This window comes from Tiliqua scincoides, chromosome 9, assembly GCF_035046505.1.
Source record: "Tiliqua scincoides isolate rTilSci1 chromosome 9, rTilSci1.hap2, whole genome shotgun sequence".
Lineage (NCBI taxonomy): Eukaryota > Metazoa > Chordata > Lepidosauria > Squamata > Scincidae > Tiliqua > Tiliqua scincoides.
The window spans coordinates 5408281-5427747 of record NC_089829.1 but is presented as its reverse complement, the minus strand read 5'-3'; the positions used below and the strand labels follow the sequence as shown (position 1 = coordinate 5427747).

At 47.1% G+C, this 19467-nt stretch overlaps 1 protein-coding gene across 1 annotated transcript in view; it reads right to left on the bottom strand.

The window, feature by feature from the left end:
* Nucleotides 1-19467, bottom strand: part of RERE (arginine-glutamic acid dipeptide repeats) — a 284124-nt gene that overhangs the window by 91283 nt on the left and 173374 nt on the right. Inside the window, exon 10 of the mRNA XM_066637389.1 lies at nucleotides 11202-11300. Coding sequence (XP_066493486.1) covers nucleotides 11202-11300 — 99 coding nt within the window. The remainder of the gene's footprint in view (nucleotides 1-11201; nucleotides 11301-19467) is intronic.

Below are 19467 nucleotides of genomic sequence, written 5' to 3'. Positions count from 1 at the left end.
ACATGGTCGCTTCAGACCTACACAAGTGGGGGGCCCCCTCCTTGGGCTCCTCCACTGGACCCTGACAGGCCATCCCTCCAGGAAGAGAGTGAAGAACATCTTCCCTGGAACCTGCAACCATTGGTCTGGTTAATAATAATAATAAATAATAATAAAACTTTATTTTTATCCCACCCTTCTCCCAAAAAGGGACCCAGGGCGGCTAACAACATATAAAACAAATTAAAACATAATTTCACAGATAAAAACATATTAAAAAAACACATTAGCAGAACCCATAAAAACAGTAGTCAGAAGAGTCAGAATAAAAGAGCATAAAACAGCAGTTCTTAGAGGAATCGGGCCTGTAAAAAAGCAACTAAAAGATATATAAAAGATGTTAAAAAGGCCAGAACGTCAGAAGGCTTGGTTAAACAACAAGGTCTTCAGGCCTCGCCGAAAGGACTCAAGAGAGGGAGCCATTCTCAAGTCAAGGGGAAGGGAGTTCCACAACGTTGGTGCCACTACTGAGAAGGCCCTATTTCTTGCCGCCGCCCCACGTACCTCCTTAGGCGGCGGCACTTGTAAAAAGGCCTTCTCTGATGACCTGAGAGGACGAGCCGGATTGTATGGGAGTAGGCGATCTCTAAGATAACCTGGCCCAGAGCAGTATAGGGCTTTAAAGGTCAAAACCAGCACCTTGAATTGGGCCCGGAAACGAATGGGCAGCCAATGTAGCCCCCGGAGAAGCGGGCTGACAGAGTCAAACCGCCTAGCTCCAGTGACCACACGGGCCGCCGCATTCTGCACTAATTGCAGTTTCCGAACCGTCTTCAGGGGCAGCCCCACATAAAGCGCGTTACAATAATCTAACCTCGATGTCACCGTAGCATGGATCACCGTGGCCAGGTCTGCACGATCCAAGTACGGACGCAGCTGGCGCACCAGCCGAAGCTGAGCAAAGGCCCCCCTAGCCACAGCCGCCACCTGGGAATCCAGGAGCAGCTGCGAGTCCAGGTGGACCCCCAAGCTGCGGACCTGCTCCTTCAGAGGGAGTGCAACCCCATTCAGAGCAAGCTGATAATCCAGCACCTGCATCGAGGATTTCCGAACCAGGAGTGTACTGGTGGAAAATGGGAGTGATATCGCCTGTCTCAAACCAGTTTGCCTCACATGAACCTGCTTGGAAAATTCACTTCTCTGGGTCCCTCCACCACCTGAAGGGCAGTAGGAGCAACTGGAGAATGGGTGAATTGTAGAGCCTCAAATCTGAAACAGCCTCCACACGCCTAGCTCCTCTGGTGCCGGCAGCTAAGCAGGAACCAAGAACAAAGTCCAGCTTTAACGACGTGCTGGAGATTGTAAGCACATCACACACCCTGTTATGTCATCTGTGGTGACCACCACTTTATTTATTTTTTATTTTAAAAACCCTACTGGCTTTGCACTCGTGTACATGAAAAACTGTCTCTCCATGTACAAACCAGCCCATTCTCTGAGGACACTTGCTTTCGGCCCATGCCATCAACCCCTGCTAACTAGGTTGAGAGGCACCTTTTAAAGTGGGGTCCTCTTTAATGGGGGGGGGTGAGGATCAACTGTCCTTCCTTCCTTCCAGCATGGCATCTCTTCAGTGGCTGTTGCTGGTGTGTCTTCTGTTTTCCTTTTTTAGTTTGCGAGCCCTTTGGGGACAGGGAGTCATTTATTGATTTATTTTACCAAGTAAACCGCTTCATAAACTATTCTTGATGAAAAGCAGTAAATAAGCATAATCGCAATACCATTTTTGGAGGTATGCCTGGCAGCAACACAGAGCAGGGTCTCCTCTGCTGTGGCACCCGCCTGACGGAGCTCATTCCCAGACGGCATTTGCAGGACTCCCACCCTGGCAATCCTCCACAGGAATGTGAAGATGTTTCTGTGCCAACAGGAGTTTGGAGGGACCCAGTTGAGTCTGTTGATTACTGTGTGGGTTTTGTGATTGGTGTTACTGGCCTTAGTTTCTTGACTGTTCTATATGGACTGTTTCATCTTGCAAGTCTGCTTTGGTCCTTCCTGTGGATGAAATCTTAAATATGGTGGAATTCTACATAAACACAGCACATATGTATCTGTTTTATAAATACACACAGACTTTTGTGGTCTATTGCTGATAAAGAAGGTGTAGTCTTGCTTTAGTACTTTGGTTATATTCTAGCAAACAACTGCCTCTTTGGCCATTCTAAGTTTCTTGTGCGTCACCTCGATTATGTTTCAGAAAGGCAAGATAAAAACCCTGGCAATAAATAGTTTCTCAAAATTAAGCAAAAACTTGCTCTATGGGGCTTATTCCCAGGTGCAAAGCATGCAGAGGACTGAAGCCTGAGACGTGGAGCACTGCGCACTACTCCAGATTGTCTGGAGTGTTCTCTGCAACAGGATAATCATTAGCCTTACCAGCACCGTTACCCTTCTAACTAATTAAGAGCCTTGGAAGGATAAAGAAAATGATTAATATTTAGATTAGTTGTGCCCTACTACACAAGGAGAAGCCTATTAACCAGAAAACCGACACCTCCACAAACTTAAATAATAGCTCCCACAAGGGGACTACAGAGCTGCCCAGAAAATGGCACGTCATTTAAATAACGGAATAGGAAGGCGGGTAGTGACGGACTGCGGGTTTCCTTTTGCCCACTCCTCCATGGCCTGTAATAGGAAACACACTTGTTTGCCAGACTAATTGAACATGGCTGCTTCATTTTAGGGTCTTTATAAATCTCACTGCAGGAAATTCACTTACCAAAGAATGAGCCCCTGCTATTGGCAGGGAACAGGTCAGAAACCTGATGGTTACACCAGGAAAGAGGAACAGAAAATAAGGCGGGCACTGCAGTCTAAAATAAAATGTCCCAGACTGGGATTGGGCTACTGAGGCTCTCAGAGAAACATTAACAGATTGCACTGCAAACTTAAAAAAACCCTTGCGAACGGAGAAACACACCAGTGGGTCCACAAATCCCTCTGATGGGCAGGAAAGCCACTTTTGCTTTGCATAATGGTCCCAAGATTTAAGGACTCAAAAGCCCAGCCTCTGAAACATTAAAAAAAGAATAAAATCACAAGTCCTTAAGCCAAAGGAAAGCCTTCTATTTCAAGGCAGACATAATTATAATGGACTCTCATCCTTTAAAAGCCAGTTAAAGAGTCCATTCTCCTTCCTCAACCCTGTTTAAACATAGTTTATCACTCTCTTCAAGAAGCCTATTACAAAATATCACTTCCCTAAGAATTTACACTGTCTGCTTGCACAACATATATATTCTTTTGCGACTGACAATTTTTTGAATAAGAACCCACTCACTGCTGCATCACAATTCCCACCCAAAATACAGTTTCAAGAGCAAAAAGGCCTCCTTCGTTTTAGTCAGATACAAACCCTGACTTCTTTCTTCCAAAGCAGCACAGGTGACTTGACATGGGGGGGGAGGGTGATTTGTGCTCCCCTTCAAAATAACGATTCATATCATTTGTATAAAGATCCCTGAGTGTGCAAAGGGCTCAAACGTACTATCTTGATGTACATTTCTAACAATTCAGTAAGGCTAATACTGTATTATTAAACGATTGCCTTGCCCTGTTTCTAGCTGTAATTTCCCAAACTAGTGGGAAATTTGTTTTTGCTCTACTGCAAAGCTCTGCTCCTGCCACTAGATGGCTGGATTCAGAGGAAAGACCCATTTCTCCTGCAATTCCTTCCTCAATTAAAAACAAAAGACTAAGGGGGGGACGGACCACCAAGCAATGGGAGAAAAGTAAGGGCCAGGTGAAAACCATCCATTTTTCTTTTCATCTCTCCCCACCATCTCTTTTGAGAACTGCGCCCCACAGCTGGATATTCTAATTCTGTTTTGGGCTTTGACCACTGGTCATGCAATCGTCCATCGTTTGCTTTCAGCATCCTGAATGCGACTGACATTCACGCTCTCCAAAGGAGATTTGCCCCCAAGGAGCTTCCTTACATAATCAGAGTTGTCAATCCCTATATTCCTCAGGAGTGCACCAACTGGACCTCATCTTGAGATGGCAGGAGTGAGAAGATGCACCCTTGTATAGCTCAAATTGACAAATGTAGCTGCCGCCTTATATAGCACAGGGCATAAACTGTGAGTCCCAAGGCTGTGTTCAGAGGCCCAATTACCCGTTATGAGTTCTGAACAATCCTTGGCATATCCACTGCAGGAGCTGCTTCCATGTGGGGCAATCCCATAGCGCTGGTGAGCACATGTGAATAAAGACAACATGTGGACAGGGCTGATCACAGAAGCCACCCAAGAGGTAAGCCTGGTGGGAAGAACCCACTCAGATCACCTCTGCCCATACAGATGCACTGAATTCAATCAAGATATTCTGCAGAGTGAGGTGAGAGAATTCTGGGCTGCTCCTCTTCATACTGCTCCCAGCGAACTCCCTTCCATGGAAAGCTTCTTACCCACCAAAGAGTTGTTCCATCACCACTCTACAAAGGCGCACGATGGTTTCAAGAATCAGAAACAGATCCTTGGCAGTTGCTCAACCCAGCCCCGCACCCATCATGTAAATAAATGTAAATAAAACATATAATTAACCCAAGACTGAAGCTAGCCCAAGTAATGCCTCTTGTGGAGTTCCTCATCAGGCAAAAAGAGGAAGGCAAAGGAAGGAAAGTCACTGAGAATCTTGCCCTGCTAGATCTTGCTCAGTTTTTTGAATCTCTGGCAAGGGCTCTATAGGCAACAAGTCTCCGTTTCAGTTATGAAGCAGCCCCATTAAATATTTTTATGCCCAGAAGTAAAATGATGTGTGTTACTTACACACACACACACACACACACACACACGAGCAGAAAGAGAGAGAGCACCAGATAAACCTACTCCAGTCCTGTTGCTAAGAAACTACAAAGGATAATGGCATTGGCCCTCTTTGTTTATGAAATAAATTGCTTCGAGAGAGAACAAATTCGGTCTTTTGAGTCCCCTTGTGTCTTGTTCTCATTTCCAAATGAACATGGGAAAATGACTGAAAAAAGCTGAGAGCGTAAGCAATCTCCATTTAAAAAAGGCAACCCTGAAAATGAGATGAAACACATCGTTCCAACAGCCCAAGTCTATTATACTTATTAATCTTTCGAGGAGCAGGTTTTTACATACAAAGACATCCCAACCCACAGAGATGAAAAATGGCTCTTCTGTTCATTTTTTGGCATACACTGAAAAAATAAGCTTACAGCAAAGGCCACACTCATGTACATGCACACCCACCCCTGAATTCTTCTTGATTAAGGGAGACTATACAATTAAAAAAATAATGTAGCTGTTAAAGAGTGCTAAACTAAGTGTTTAGCTTCTGGCTCATAATAAAAAGAAAGATCTTTTAATAAGGACATCTCAGACCAAAGTTAATATTTGTGAGATTATTTTGGGGAAGGCCATCAATATGACAAGCCTCAAATATATTTAAATATTCCACGAGGCGGAAGAAACCATGTTAAGACAAGGTTAACAGTTTCGGTACCAACAGAAACACGAAGGTGAGCAAACCAGCACCCTGGTTGTCCAATTCAGAAGACAAAGCTGGGTATATGTGCTTATATACCCAATACCAACTACCTTGGTACTGTGCCCCCAGGGTTTTGGACAGGGGTCTCTCTTAGCCCTCCCTGGATGCTCTGCCAGGGTTCCACCACTGTCGTAGCCCCTCCCTGGACCCGATTTGCATCACGCCCCTCAGTCATCCAGTGACGCCGGCACTGCTGTGTACTGCTAGCCTTGAAATTTTCCTGCAGCCTCTTGCTGTTAAAAGGGGATTCTTTCATGTAAATTACCATTTCAGCAGCTTCCGCAAAGAGTAAATAAAACTCATAATATTCCGCCTCAGGAAGCAGTGCTGCCCTTCCTGGACCCTCCAAGATGCCTGGTTTCAAAAAAGCTAACGATGAAAGGATTCCCCCCCCCCTTCTCCCTGGGAAAAGATATACCAAGGCAAGCTTGGGAATTGGTGGAAGCCAGGAAAGCTAAGCAGAAAGGCACTGTGTGTTCTTCACAATCTTTTCTTGTCCAGGCAAAACCAGTACAAACATCTGCAAGTGAGTTTGGGAAATTTGTTTGCCACATTTGCCATTTGGAGGGGGGGGTAGGGTGGGGTGAAGGATTTTCATTTATATTTATGACAAATAGATCTTTAACACTGAAGCCAGGTGTTGAAGGGTACTTTAAAATTTATGAACTTGTAAATCCATGAACACGGCCAATTAAGGTTTATCACCGTCAAGGATTAACTACCCTTGGATATAAATTTAAGGGGTTATTTCAATCTAGGTTGTTTACTTCCAACTGTGTAACACACAGACACAAAACATTGACCTAGAATATTTTAAAAGGCAGCATATTTCAAGGTAACAGTCGCCAGCGAGTGGGCACAATTTCGGTGGCGCTCCCCATAATCCCGTCTTTTCACTATGAACAGACACACTACATGGGAGTGCTTGAGAGTTTGGCTGAAGTGGAGCCCAGACAGCAGAGAATCCCCAACACTGGGGTACACAGAATATGTCTGGAGCGCCTGTTGCAGACATGCTCTGTTTTTAAGGAATGAATTAACAAGATCCATTTCCTGTTCACTGTCAGCTCTAAAGCCTTTGTTCTTCAGAGCTGATTCTCAGAGACCTATGAAATAAGATGCTGACAAGTGTGCAGTAAGAATTTCTTAAAAAGATAATTCTTAGATACTCGTGAACATGGGTGCTTGCCAACTGGACTTCTTCCAATTACTCTCATATTTAATGGTATGGATCACTTTTGTGGAAACTTTTAAAGGCAGGTCATGTCACATGGGATTTCCTCAAGACCCACCTTGCCTGTGAGGGCTTTGGTTCACACACCTCCACACACTCACATTCCCAAGCCTTGCTGTAACTCTCCCCAGTTAAGTGCTGCTGGAATAATGGAACTTCCTTTCCCTTTCGCCCTCCTTGTGCCAATTCATGTAAGCCCTTTGGGACAGGGACCTGACCTTGTTAAAGTGCGATGTGCTCCAATGCAGCTATGTAAATATGCATATGTATGTAAATATCTTGATTCTTACTTGCATGATTATAAAGACCACATCCTTGAGAAAGAATATCCTTCCCAGGAATAAAGGTTGCTGTTTCTCCTTACACAGTTGTTTGTTGCTGGTGTGGATTGCATGCCTCTTTCTTCCCTGCCTTCCGCCCTGCACAAGCCAGCTCCCCTTGACTTTGCAAAGGCGACCCGGGTCCTGGGTCATAAAGTGAATTCAATTAGCAAGCCTGCTGTTCTTCATAATCAACATCAGGATGCTAATTAAGGCCCCAGTGCCAAGCTGCACAAACATCCCTGTGTGTTATGGGGCTCCACTGAAGCCGGGAACTCTGCCTTCAGCTAGCATGCATAAACAAACAGAATTAATAACTATCCGAGTGTAGATGGGTGACTTAATCGGTTTCCATTAGATGCAGCTCAGCCTGGAGCCTCTGTTATTTAAATGTGTTTGCAGTGTTTAATTAAGAAGCCCAACAAACTGGGGTGGGCTTTCGATTCTTATCTGTATTTCCCCCTCTTTTGTTAGTCCTATTGATTTGGGGTGGATTCAGGCATGTAAAGAGGGCACTTGCCTTTCAAATCAGGAAGGATCCTGTGCCACCAGCACTGGGAGAGCCTGTGACCTTCGCATTGCAGGAGCTGGGGTGCACAGCCCAGCACCTTGATTATATTTAAAATAAAACAGGTTTCATTTAAGGTCTCCCAGTCCATAGAGCTGTGAAGGCAAACTTGAATGTATGCAAGTAGTATGTATCATGGGGGGGAGGGGGGACAGAGACAGGGAGAGCTACTATGCCTTGATACTGCCCCCCACAACACCCTGAAATACCACTAAGATGGGGCACTATGGGGGGCGAGAACAGCAGTTCCAGCAGCTGAGCTCAGTCCTGGGGGGGGCTGAAGTCAATTGTCAGTGGTGGGAATTACTGGGGCCCAGCATCTGCCTAGGGGCGCCATCAGGGCTAGACAAGTCCCTCAAGCCCACCTTCTCGAGGAGCACAGGCTTCAGAGGCATCCCAAGCAGCAATTGTGAGGCCCACGACCTTCTTCGGGGTTTCAACTGGTTCTGCACCCTTGAGCCAGAGTAGCAGTCATGTTTCAACAATGCATGAAAGCAGCCAAGGGTGGGGAAAGTGGGGGACGACGACGACGACACATCGTCAGGGTCAGGTCTGGGTCCCAGAACAGCATGAATTTCCCACCTAGGCAAAGTGTGCCACAGCACAACCAGAAGACAGAAACTGGCAACAGACAATCCAAGGCGCACATCTGTCACAGGTGAGGACAACTTTGATACCTGCTTCCCTTTGGGCAGCCTTCCCCCTCATACCCATACAAAATCACAGCTGGCAGTTCAAGCTGACCTCTTCTGCTATTGCTGCTCCTTGTCTCTCTGCCGCTCCTGCACCTTTTGTGACTGGCGCTACAGCTCCAGTGTACTGGACTGCACATGCCCGGGGGATTAGCCTGGGCCCAGCGCAGTCACTTATGAAGTAATCTGAGCCAAGTCAGAAGGGCTCACCCCTCACAGTTGGGGGAAGGGTATTGTGCAGGGCAACACACCCTGACCTGCAGCACCGTTACGCCTCCCCAAATGACCACCTGCAAACAAAAACAGGAAGTGAGGGCTGCATCTCACTCTCACCTTTGCTTAGGACAGTGGATTCAGGTCTTACCATGCACAGAAAGTGAGCAGGGGGTGACAGGAAAAGCTGGACTGTGTTGTGATTAGTTTGAGTAACACTTACGTCAATGCCATGGCATGACCCTGCCTTCAGAGGACTCTCTCTTCGACTCCTCCCCTTTGGGATGCTTCCTTAGTTCCAAAATGCCTCAGCCTGCCCCTTGCGTTCACCCCACCTCAACTGCAAAGGCAGCTGCACGTATGACCTTGCTACCGTGTTTCCCCAATAATAAGACCTATCCCGAAAATAAGCCCTCCCCTTACTGTGTAAGATTCCTCTAAAATAAGCCCTCCCCCGAAAATAAGCCCTATTGAGATTGCTACTGTAGTGAAGGTGATCCCCTGCGCTACACGCTACATTACGGTACCCTCTGTATGCACCGTCCCCCCCCCGGGTGAAACGCACGCCGCGCTCCGAGCTGCATCCAATCAGAGCTGCAGCAGTGAGCGCGTCATCCTGTTCTTCCCCAGTGATTTGCTTGCTGGCGCCATTGAGAGCAGTGCCGCGGAGGAGAGCTGAGGCAGGACAACATAAAAACCCGGTATGTAAGCGGGAGTGAGGGGGCATGATGGAGGATAAAAGAAGAACTCAGGAGGCATGATGGAGGATAAAATAAGCACTCAGGGGGCATGATGGAGGATAAAAGAAGCACTCAGGGGGCATGATGGAGGATAAAAGAAGCACTCAGGGGGCATGATGGAGGATAAAAGAAGAACTCAGGGGGCATGATGGAGGATAAAAGAAGAACTCAGGGGGCATGATGGAGGATAAAAGAAGAACTCAGGGGGCATGATGGAGGATAAAAGAAGAACTCAGGGGGCATGATGGAGGATAAAAGAAGAATTCAGGGGGCATGATGGAGGATAAAAGAAGAACTCAGGGGGCATGATTTGTTCACATTTACCTGTTTATTAAAATTGCTGTCAATGTTAATTAAAATAAGCCCTCCCCTGAAAATAAGCCTTCTGGTGTTTTTCTGTCCAAAAAAAATAATAAGACAGTGTCTTATTATCGGGGAAACACGGTAACTTTGATTCCACAACTGCTGACGTGCCCAAGGTATGGGTTTATTTCTATCAAGAAGGTATAGCATACTTTTTAAAAAAAATTCAGTTTCAGTGCAACGCGGGCATCTTGCCACAGCAGGGGGTGACCTGCGCACTCAGCACTTGCCTGCCCTCCAAACAAAAGTGCCAAGCAGCAGCAAACATTCCCAGCAGGGACCAGGACAGGGGTGAGGCTGGTGCTCAGAGGCAGATCATCTGCTTTGCATGCAGAAAGTTCTAGATTCAGACCCAGGAAGCACCTCCAGGTAGAGCTGGGAAGGTAACCCCTCTGAGCCACTGCCAGCCAGTGCAGGCTACACAGGGCAGGATGGGCTTCCACCGCTTCCTGTGAGGCCTCAGCACTGCAGACAGGGGCTGGCACACTCCTGGCGCTGTACTCAGGCAGCGCAGGAATTGCAGCAGGGCCTGTCCAGGGTCGCCTTGATCAGCTGGAACAAAGTCTCAGGAAGCTCTCCCAAGACCCTCAGAAATGAGACACTTCCAATATTGAATCCGTTCAAAAGCTGCCTTCTTCCGGCAGGCAGGCTGGTTGGGGGGACCTGTGGGGAATCCGAGGGAGAGGGGCCAGGAGGCAGCCCAAGGCAACAAACAGAACTCTCGCATGCCTGAGGGCTTTGCTGCTGGAAAGCCAACCCAGAGAGGAGGAACAGTCGTTGTTCTCTCTGCATAATACAGCCAAGGCGAGGAGGAGCAGAGTTATTTTTGTTGGGCTAATTAGGCACTCGCTGCTAACAGATTGGTCCCGCGGCTGTTGGTTTGCAGGAAAGGAAAACCTTTCCTCCCCAACAACACTGAAACAAATAGGTCTTAAAAAGAAACTGGGAATGGGTCGTGCTGAACAGTGGCAGCAAGAAGGCCCTTCCTCCCCCTCCACGCTCTCACCAAACACGGGCATCTCCCTGTACTCGTGGAGGTTCCATTCCAGTGCCCCCCCCACCCCGGTTATGGAAACTATGGGTACAAGGAACCCTATATAAATAGCAGGCCCCTGAGCCCATTGCAGTACCTTTGTTTTTCTGTAGTAGCATTTGCAGCACAGGTGTTTCTTACTCAACATTCTTGCTTGATTGAAGAACCGAATGGGCAGGCAACCAGCTTGCACACTACAGAGGAGACTAGCTGAACGTGGATGGGAAGCAGTGTGTCTTGCTTCCTGCTAACATTCAATTAGTCTCCCTGTAGTGTGTTGTGACTCGTTCTGCTGTGACAGAGCACAACTGAAACCATCACCTGAGTTTCCCAGCTCCCCCCCCCCCCTTTTGCCCTCTCCCCTTGTCAATATCTGGTCTGCAAGTCTCTTGGGGCAGGACCTGCCTGACTCCATGTAAAACGCCAAGTACAAGGATGACAGTAATAATAGTAATGGCAGACAAGCAGTAAAGGCTCCTCACCACTTCGTCCTCAGTCCAGCACTTCTCGATGAGTTTGGGCACAGGCTTCTTCACCAGGCGTTGGAGGGCTTTGCCAGCATCGTAGTTGCTTTCATGTAGCTGAGAGAGAGAGAGAGAGAGAGAGAGAAGGCAACAAGATCCGTTAAGAGAAATGAGAAGCATTTTCAGAGAGAGCCAGAGCCAAAGCGGATATTTGAGTTCTTTTACCCTGTGGTGTTTTCCAACAGCACAGACAAATTCCACTGGAAACTGAATTACACCAGAACAAACAAGCCACCAAAAAGGGTCTGGTTCCTGGGCAGAGCTCTCTCCTTTCTGGAAGGAACTGAAGGTTGGTCTGCTGTAAGCTGCCAGGGTGTGTGTGGGTGGGGTGGTGGACTGAAGCAGTGGGGGCCTGGGGGCCTTACTCTCTGTGCCTGGCATTAGGCAGAGGGAGCCACCGCTCTGGCGTTGGTGCTCTGTAACACCACTTGTGCAGAGGCCAGAGAAGGAACTGCTGCCAGACCAGGTAATGTGGAGAGCCCAGAAAGTCCTGGCTGCTCCTGCTGTGGCTTTAGACTTGGTTCTCCATCCTACATAACTTGCGACTACAGTAGCTACTTAGATTTCCCTGGATGGCCGCTTTCTGCAAGCTGGCTATCTGCCCAACCTCAATGATCCCCTGCCTCCAGCCCTTTCAGCAAGTTTGACCCTAACAGAGCTTTCCCAACACCCACCCAACAGCAGTAAGTGGGAAGATTTGCCTGTCTGAGATAGTGACTTGTGCATGTGGAGACTGAATTCCCATCTTCTAAGGGAATTCTAGGTTGTGCAGATGCTGTGATGTGCCATAGCGCCCACACAAAAACAGGTATATTCTACAACTCAAGATGGCACCTCTGGGGCTCCCAGCCATCCAGGTACTGAGAAGACCTAGACCAGCTGATATTCAGCAAGGTGACCACAACAGATGCCTTCAGGATCATGCTTTGGGCAACTGTTGCACCTCAATGTTCAGTGCAAGAGAACCCACCCACCTTGACTCCATCACTACCCTCTCCTTGGGTTGGCCAATTTCTGCCAGCAACAGGCCTTCAGCAAAACTCTGATGCCACACAGCCTTCTGTGGCTGAAGTGAGAGAGACACATCACCTTGTGAAGACAGCTGAGACAAGGACAGTCTTTCATAATGTATTGCCAAAGGGCAGGTGGAGAATGAGAGGGAGGCTTTGTAAGCCATAGCTGAAGCCCTCAGCTTATAAACTTGCCAGCACCATCCATGTCATCCTACAGGATCACAATGACAAGGAAGGGAATAATGGTTTCTTTCCAAAACAGCAAACTGGGATACAAAACTAATACCAGGCTCTGCTGAGCCTACAGGCTAACACTGAAGCAAGGCTGGCAGGCCCTGAAGTACTTTTAATAGTCTACGTGAGCCCACTGCACTGGCTTCCCAGATCCACCTGGAAGCCTGAAAGCCACACAAGTGACATTGGCTATGTCCACTGGATGGCTGAAAACATATATTTTTCTGCAGCCAAAAGACAGGATGGGCTCTCAGCATGTTTCTCTTCTTATGCAATGCAGCCTCAAGAGCCAAAGGCCAGTACTCAAGTTATTGTGGCTGGGAGGAGAGGGTACAGATCATAGATACAAACCAGAAGTCCTACCCTTAGGAGACAGATCATAGCACAGTGGTAGGAGCACCCTAGGTCCAACCCTGGCAGCATCTCTAGGTAGCCTGCAGACGACCCTTCTCTGAAACCCAGGAGAGGCAGTTTCCTGTGTTACACCTGAGAGCTTCCAATTTCAGCCTGATCACGCTCTCCCCCCATCTCACCTCCACAGCCTCCCAAAAAGTTGTTAAGAGGGACCAGCACAAAAGGCAAGGAGATCAGCTGACTCCTGCTCTCCCCAGGCTCCCTGGACCTCAGAAGCTCCTTCAAGCCCAAGATGAGCTCTGCAGTGCTGCCGCCCATTCAGGCACCTGGACCAATCCATGCGACAGGCACCTTGCAGGTTTCACAGCCCCAGTGCTGAGGGCTGCTACCGGGGGAGTGGGGTGGGGGGGAAAAGTTCCTTGGCAGCTCCTGCACAGCAGTCTGCCTGCGCCTGTGCAAAGTTTTAATTAGCTAGGGGCAAACTCAGCCTGCTGCCTCACATCTGGGATTCAGCAGGAGAGCTTTCAAGTCAGAGGGTGTGAATTCCAGGCAGGCCCCATTTTTAGACACCAAGCGCTGGCTAAAAGAGAGATTTTCCACTCAGCAAGGTGCTCTGAGCTGGGCCCACTTTCGTGACTCATGGAAGAAATCTATTTTTGCCCAAAGGAACCAAACGAAATAATTTCCTTTCCTTTCTTTTACTCAACGTAGTTAACAAAGTGGAAGGAGAATGAGGGCCCAGGGAGGCCGAGAACAATGGGCTGAGCTCACAGCCGGAAAAAGCCAGAGGACAGTTTTAGCGGCCCTGAGCCGTTTGCGTCAGTAACAGATCAGGCCTTGCGTTAATTGCACGCCAAACGTCCCCGCATTGTTCATCTCAGTGTCGCTTCCCGTGTTCGTCTTTTGGAAGCCTGGACGCTGACAGTTGCAGGCATAAAGATCAGCTGCTGGATCAGCCCCCCCCCCCACCTTCTCCTTTACCCTGCCACTGCGTGCTTTCAGTCACACTTCCAAAATTCCCCAGTGCTGGTCAGGCAGTCATTTTAAGGACTGCTGCCCTGGATCTGCCTCCAAGGACGTCAGAGGGTTATCAAGGACGTCAGATGCTTATCCAGAGGGTTCTGGGGTGGTCTCCCATCCATGCCAGGTTCACTGAAGCTTAAGTATGTGGCACAGCACCATGATCTTAAAAGAGGCCAACTGCAGCAGTGCTGCTGCCACCATTTTGCAAAGAGGTGCAGGCCTGCACAGTTTGAAAGCGGGAAGGGTTTAGGGGTCCTAACTGGGTGCAGACCCTCTCAAAGACTTTGGTGCACCAGTCTGCCGTTCATCCACTCACTCTTTTCTGCCAGGGTATCTCTCTCCCCCATTCTGCCTTGCCTGACTTCCAAAACTGAAAATGCCCCTCCTTGCCTTCCAACTGGTCTGGAAGGGGGAGGGGCAGAGTAACTCAGAAGCAGTGAGTTGGCTGCCACCAAGAGAAAAAGAGGAAGGGACTCCATATCACATATGGAAGTACTGCTTGGGGCGGGGGGGGGGGACTTGGGAAGAACATGGAACAATTAAGGACCTCAAACTGGCTTTTTCTTTAGACACCACCCCCTTAAGGGCAGCAGGCTGGGATATGAGATGTGTCCCAGCAGCAGGCAGTACTGCTGAACTGCAAAGATGTCCTGTCTGAAGCCCAATTAGCCATGTTGGTACAAAGCGATCCTGGGTCAATCATTAGTCTTTGGCCTTGCCTACCTTACAGGGTTGCTGGGAGGATCATATGAGCTCTTCGGAGGAAGAGCAGAATGAAAAACAAACTGAGAAGTTTGGCAGTAGTGTATACTTGGTGACCTCTCAGGAGCAGGTCTGCAGCTCGGGGGTCCACCTGGACTCGCAAGCTGCTCCTGGATTCCCAGGTGGCAGCTGTGGCTAGGGGGGCCTTCGCTCCACTTCAGCTGGTGCGCCAGCTGCAGCCATACTTGGATCATGCAGACCTGGCCACGGTGATCCATGCCACGGTGACATCGAGGTTAGATTATTGTAACGCGCTCTATGTGGGGCTGCCCTTGAAGACAGTTTGGAAACTGCAACTAGTGCAGAATGCGGCGGCCCATGTAGTTACTGGAGGTAGGTGGTTTGACTTAGTCACTCCGCTTCTCCAGAGGCTGCATTGGCTGCCTATTTGTTTCCGGGCCCAATTCAAGGTGCTGGTTATGACCTTTAAAGCCCTATACTGCTCTGGGCCAGGGTATCTTAGAGATCACCTACTCCCGTACAATCCGGCTCGTCCGCTTAGGTAATCAGAGAAGGCCTTTTTACAAGTGCCGCCGCCTAGAGAGGTACGTGGGGCAGTGGCAAGAAATAGGGCCTTTTCAGTAGTGGCACCAACGCTATGGAATTCCCTTCCCCTTGACTTAAGAATGGCTCCCTCTCTTGAGACCTTTCGGCGAGGCCTGAAGACCCTTCTGTTTAAACAAGCCGTCTGAGTTCTCTGCCTTTTTAAACATCTTTTTAACATCTTTTAATATTTTTTACAGGCCTGATTCTTATGATTTGCTGCTGCTCTATGCTCTTTTTTTACCCAACTATTTTTTGTCTGACTGCTGTTTTTATGATATGTGTTAATATGCTTTTATCTGTTTTTTAAATTGTGTTTAATCTGTTTTAACCTGCTGTAAGCCACCTTGAGTCCCTTTGGGGAGAAAGGCGGGGTAAAAATAGTAGTAGTAGTAGTAGTAGTAGTAGTAATAATAATAATAAATTATTAATTATTAATTAATAATTATTATTAATAATAAACTATAATTAGTATAATTATATTATAATAATAATTATATAATTATAATCCCCTGAGGGCTGGGGATAAGAATAGGCCCTCAGTTTGGCTGTACTTGTCGTAAGAAGCGACTAAACAGCGGTAGATGGGACTCGTTAGCCTGGGAAGGCAGCTCATCTGAGAGAAGGAAAACTCTGATCCCAAACCTCCACTGCCTTGTGGCTACATCCAGTTATGGAAAAGGCTTCAGGAGTCAACCTCGAGGCAAAATCCGGAGCCGGAGTCCCTGAGGCAGTTCATTTGCTGAACACAGTCACATTCTGGCAACTCCTGCGACGTCGCTGGAACCAACCGTATTGGCTTCTGCCTTTCCACTGGACTATTTCAGCGTCATGGAGAGGGGGGATTTGCTGCATGGGTAACAGTCTATCCTCCATATCTACCTTACCCAGGCTTTGCGCACTGAAGAGGACACTCTGTTCCAGAAATCACTATTCTGGACACTATTCAGAGCGCGATACCATAGTCTTCTGAGACTGAAGGATGCCAACAACATAATAACAATAATAATAATTATTATTATTATTTCTTCAATTTTATTTCTTCCACCGTGTTCAAATAACAAATAACAAATGAAGAAATTAAATTTCTTCAAATTCAAATTTCTTCCACCGTGGATGCTTTCTCAAAAAGAAATTTAAAACTGCAGTGAAAACCCACTACATAGTCTCAAGGAAGAGAGATGCAGCTACACAGAGCAATGTAACTGGTGCGCATATCACCCAATGGTCTGGTTCAGGTGCAAAATGACACCTTAGTTTAGTGTCAAGCTGCACACAGTACATCTTGGGGACATTCAACTTCAAAGTTGCCATCAAGTTTGCTGGATAACACTACCAGGTCCGAAACATCCTAAAATCCAAGATTTCTTATTGGGGCCACCAATCCTTGAAAACTCAAGGGGTGCTGCTGGGGTGAAAATGGCCTGGGATTAAGCTTTGCTCCTTGTCTGCTTGAGAAAAATGGAAAAGATCTGGAGAAACAGGGATATTTTGGGTAGAGTGGCAACTATCACTGGGCACTCCTGAGGCAGTCAGTCAGTCTGCCTCTCTAACCTACCTGACAGGTTGTGCACTCTCCTTCACGGGTAACTGCAGGTTTCTACTTGCTCTTTAGAATAAGCCACAGTGGCATGTTTCATTCAAATATGGGAAACTGTGGCTTGCTCCAAATAACAAATGAAAGCTTTACAACCCCTCTCCTCATAAGCAATCAAAGGGTGTGGGGGAAGCATACAAGTTCAGGGTTCACTGCATGTAAAACACAATTGTGACTGTGTGTTGTCTGACCTGGGTCAGTATCAAAATTCACCCATAGGCAGAATGTAAGCGGACAGGGGGAGAACAGGTAGACAATCTAATATGACTTTGTGAGCATGCGTTGAGGGCACGCAACACACAAAAGGAGGTAGGAAGCAAGCATGAATGCGTACACACACAGGGAGTGAAAGAAAAAAGCAAAATAAAATAAATCGACAGCTTGTTGCATCAAGCCCAGATATTTTGAAATATTCTGCAGTACAATATATTTGAATTTTTTAAAAATGCACCGAAAGGCTTAGGGCAGGAAACAAACTGCAATACCACTAAACATACACACACACACACACACACACACAGCAGCGGCGTCTCACATCTCTGGCAGCAGCATGCACATGTGTGCGTGTGAGTGTGTGTGTATGTATAGGGCAGGCATTTTTTAAAAAATGTATATATGTATGCCATATGTATATATGTACATATATATGTATATATAGGGCAGGCATTTTTAAAAAAATTATATAAAACGGCACTATACATATACATATATATATATATTGCCGTTTTATATAATTTTCACTGAAGGACTGCTCAGTCATTAGCACATCTTCTCTCACAGAGAGAGAGAAGCAATGGAGCCTTGACCTGCTGCTTCTCAAGCATAGAATACTAATTCCCTCCCTTCCCTTGGCAAGAGCTAAGGAAAAAATTCCAGATTCAGCCCTGCCCACGTTCCTCGTTTATATCACAACAGACACGAAACAGCTCTGGATCTCAGGCAGGGCTTATTAGCATAAGCCCCAACACATTTGTGCCTGGTTGGGGGGTGGGCGGGAGAGGCGGTATTGTTGTTTTTTGCATTTCAACACCCACTTCGCAACAGAGCTGCCATTTTCTGGTGGCGTGATACTGGAAATAAATTCTCTTCTTGGCACGGCTCAGCTGTCAGGCACCTCTGTTCGGTAATGAATCCATGAATTACATCTCGCCTCTCTGACATCCCCGGGTCTCGCACATCAAAATATTGTTCTTCAGTTGTAATTTATAACTTAATTTAAACGTCCCTTTCCCTGTGACCTTTCCTACATCAGAACAGCGCTGCATCTGGCAGCTCCTGCCTTCACAAAGCACTCTGCGGCAATTACAGTCATTATGAGCCCTGCCTGAAAGCCATCACCGGCGTGGAAGGTTGGATTCCTGCTCAGATATTAAATAATTGGAGTCCATTAAGGACGCAGCTAGATTGCAGGACGTCATTCTCTTTGGAGGGAGGAAATGGATTGCTGCTCTAATAGGAGCAAAAAGGCCACCAAGGCCAACTTCAAACCTTTCCATAAAAAGCCAACACGGAAGGTGACACGCATCCTTCAAGGAGGGCTGGGCGGTATTCTGGCCATAATGTACAGTGCTCTCTGGAGGACCATTATGGCTGAAAAGCAGCCTGTTCTAAATAACTCGGTCTCTTCTCTCGCAAGGAAAAATTAATTCAGCAGTTTGCATATGAGGGAGCCTATGAACCATGTCTCGAGGGCTGCAGGTTCACGGTTAGTGTGTTGGTTTAGAATAGGGCAATGAACTCATGGTTTTCAGGCCAATTGTGTCCCCTCCCCAGCTCCCTCTGCTGGCCCAAGCAAATACGCTTCCTCTTCTGGGAAACAAGGATCCCATACTTTAGTGCTGCACTTGCTTTGTGGCTTATATGGACACAAAGACACTGGTACGTTGTGCTGTGCTCTGTAACTGCGAAGGCTTTGAGCTAGACAGTGTCAATCTTAGGATGGAGTTGACCACTTTTCGTCTGCAGAACAATATCTGGAGAATAACCACCTCTGAAGTTTGCCTAGCTTGGCAGGAGGCAGTCTTCTATATAGACTTCTTAACCATAGTTGCAGCATATCTACACCATGATTACATCTGCACTGACTGAACCCTGGTAAATGCAGTTTCACCACTTCCCCCATCTCTCTGCTTGCAAGGTGAGAGGCAGGATTTGCTGGTTTCTCCTATAATACTCCCTCAGGGGTCAGGGTCTAGCTAACTAAACCATGATTTCATGCTCTGACCACAGTTAAGGCAACAAATCATTCATGGTTAGCATGAATCATGATTAAGCATTATGCCTTCATTGGGCTAATGCTGACTTCTACTATGGGACAAAGGCTGTCACTAAAGAGCTAGAATGAGGATGAAAGCTGCCTGTCAGACTGAAAGCCTCTAGAAGGACAGAAAACAGATTCTCTGCTCTACAAGTTATGAGAATGTTATGAGAATACTGATCGCATGGCTGGTCAGGCAGTTGTGCCTTGAAGCATCAATACTTCCACGCATGAATCATGAGCCTTAAGTGAAGACAAGGGCCCAAGAGAAACAAAAAGTCACAATTATACAGTATGCTAATATGCATTTAAACAGATCTCTCTTGCTTTCAGTGTTGTCTGTAAGTTAATGAACAAGAACATGAAATCTGAGGGCAAGTTTTTAAAAAAGACTAACTTCTCTGGGTGACAATTCACTTATAACTGAGTATCTTTGCCTTG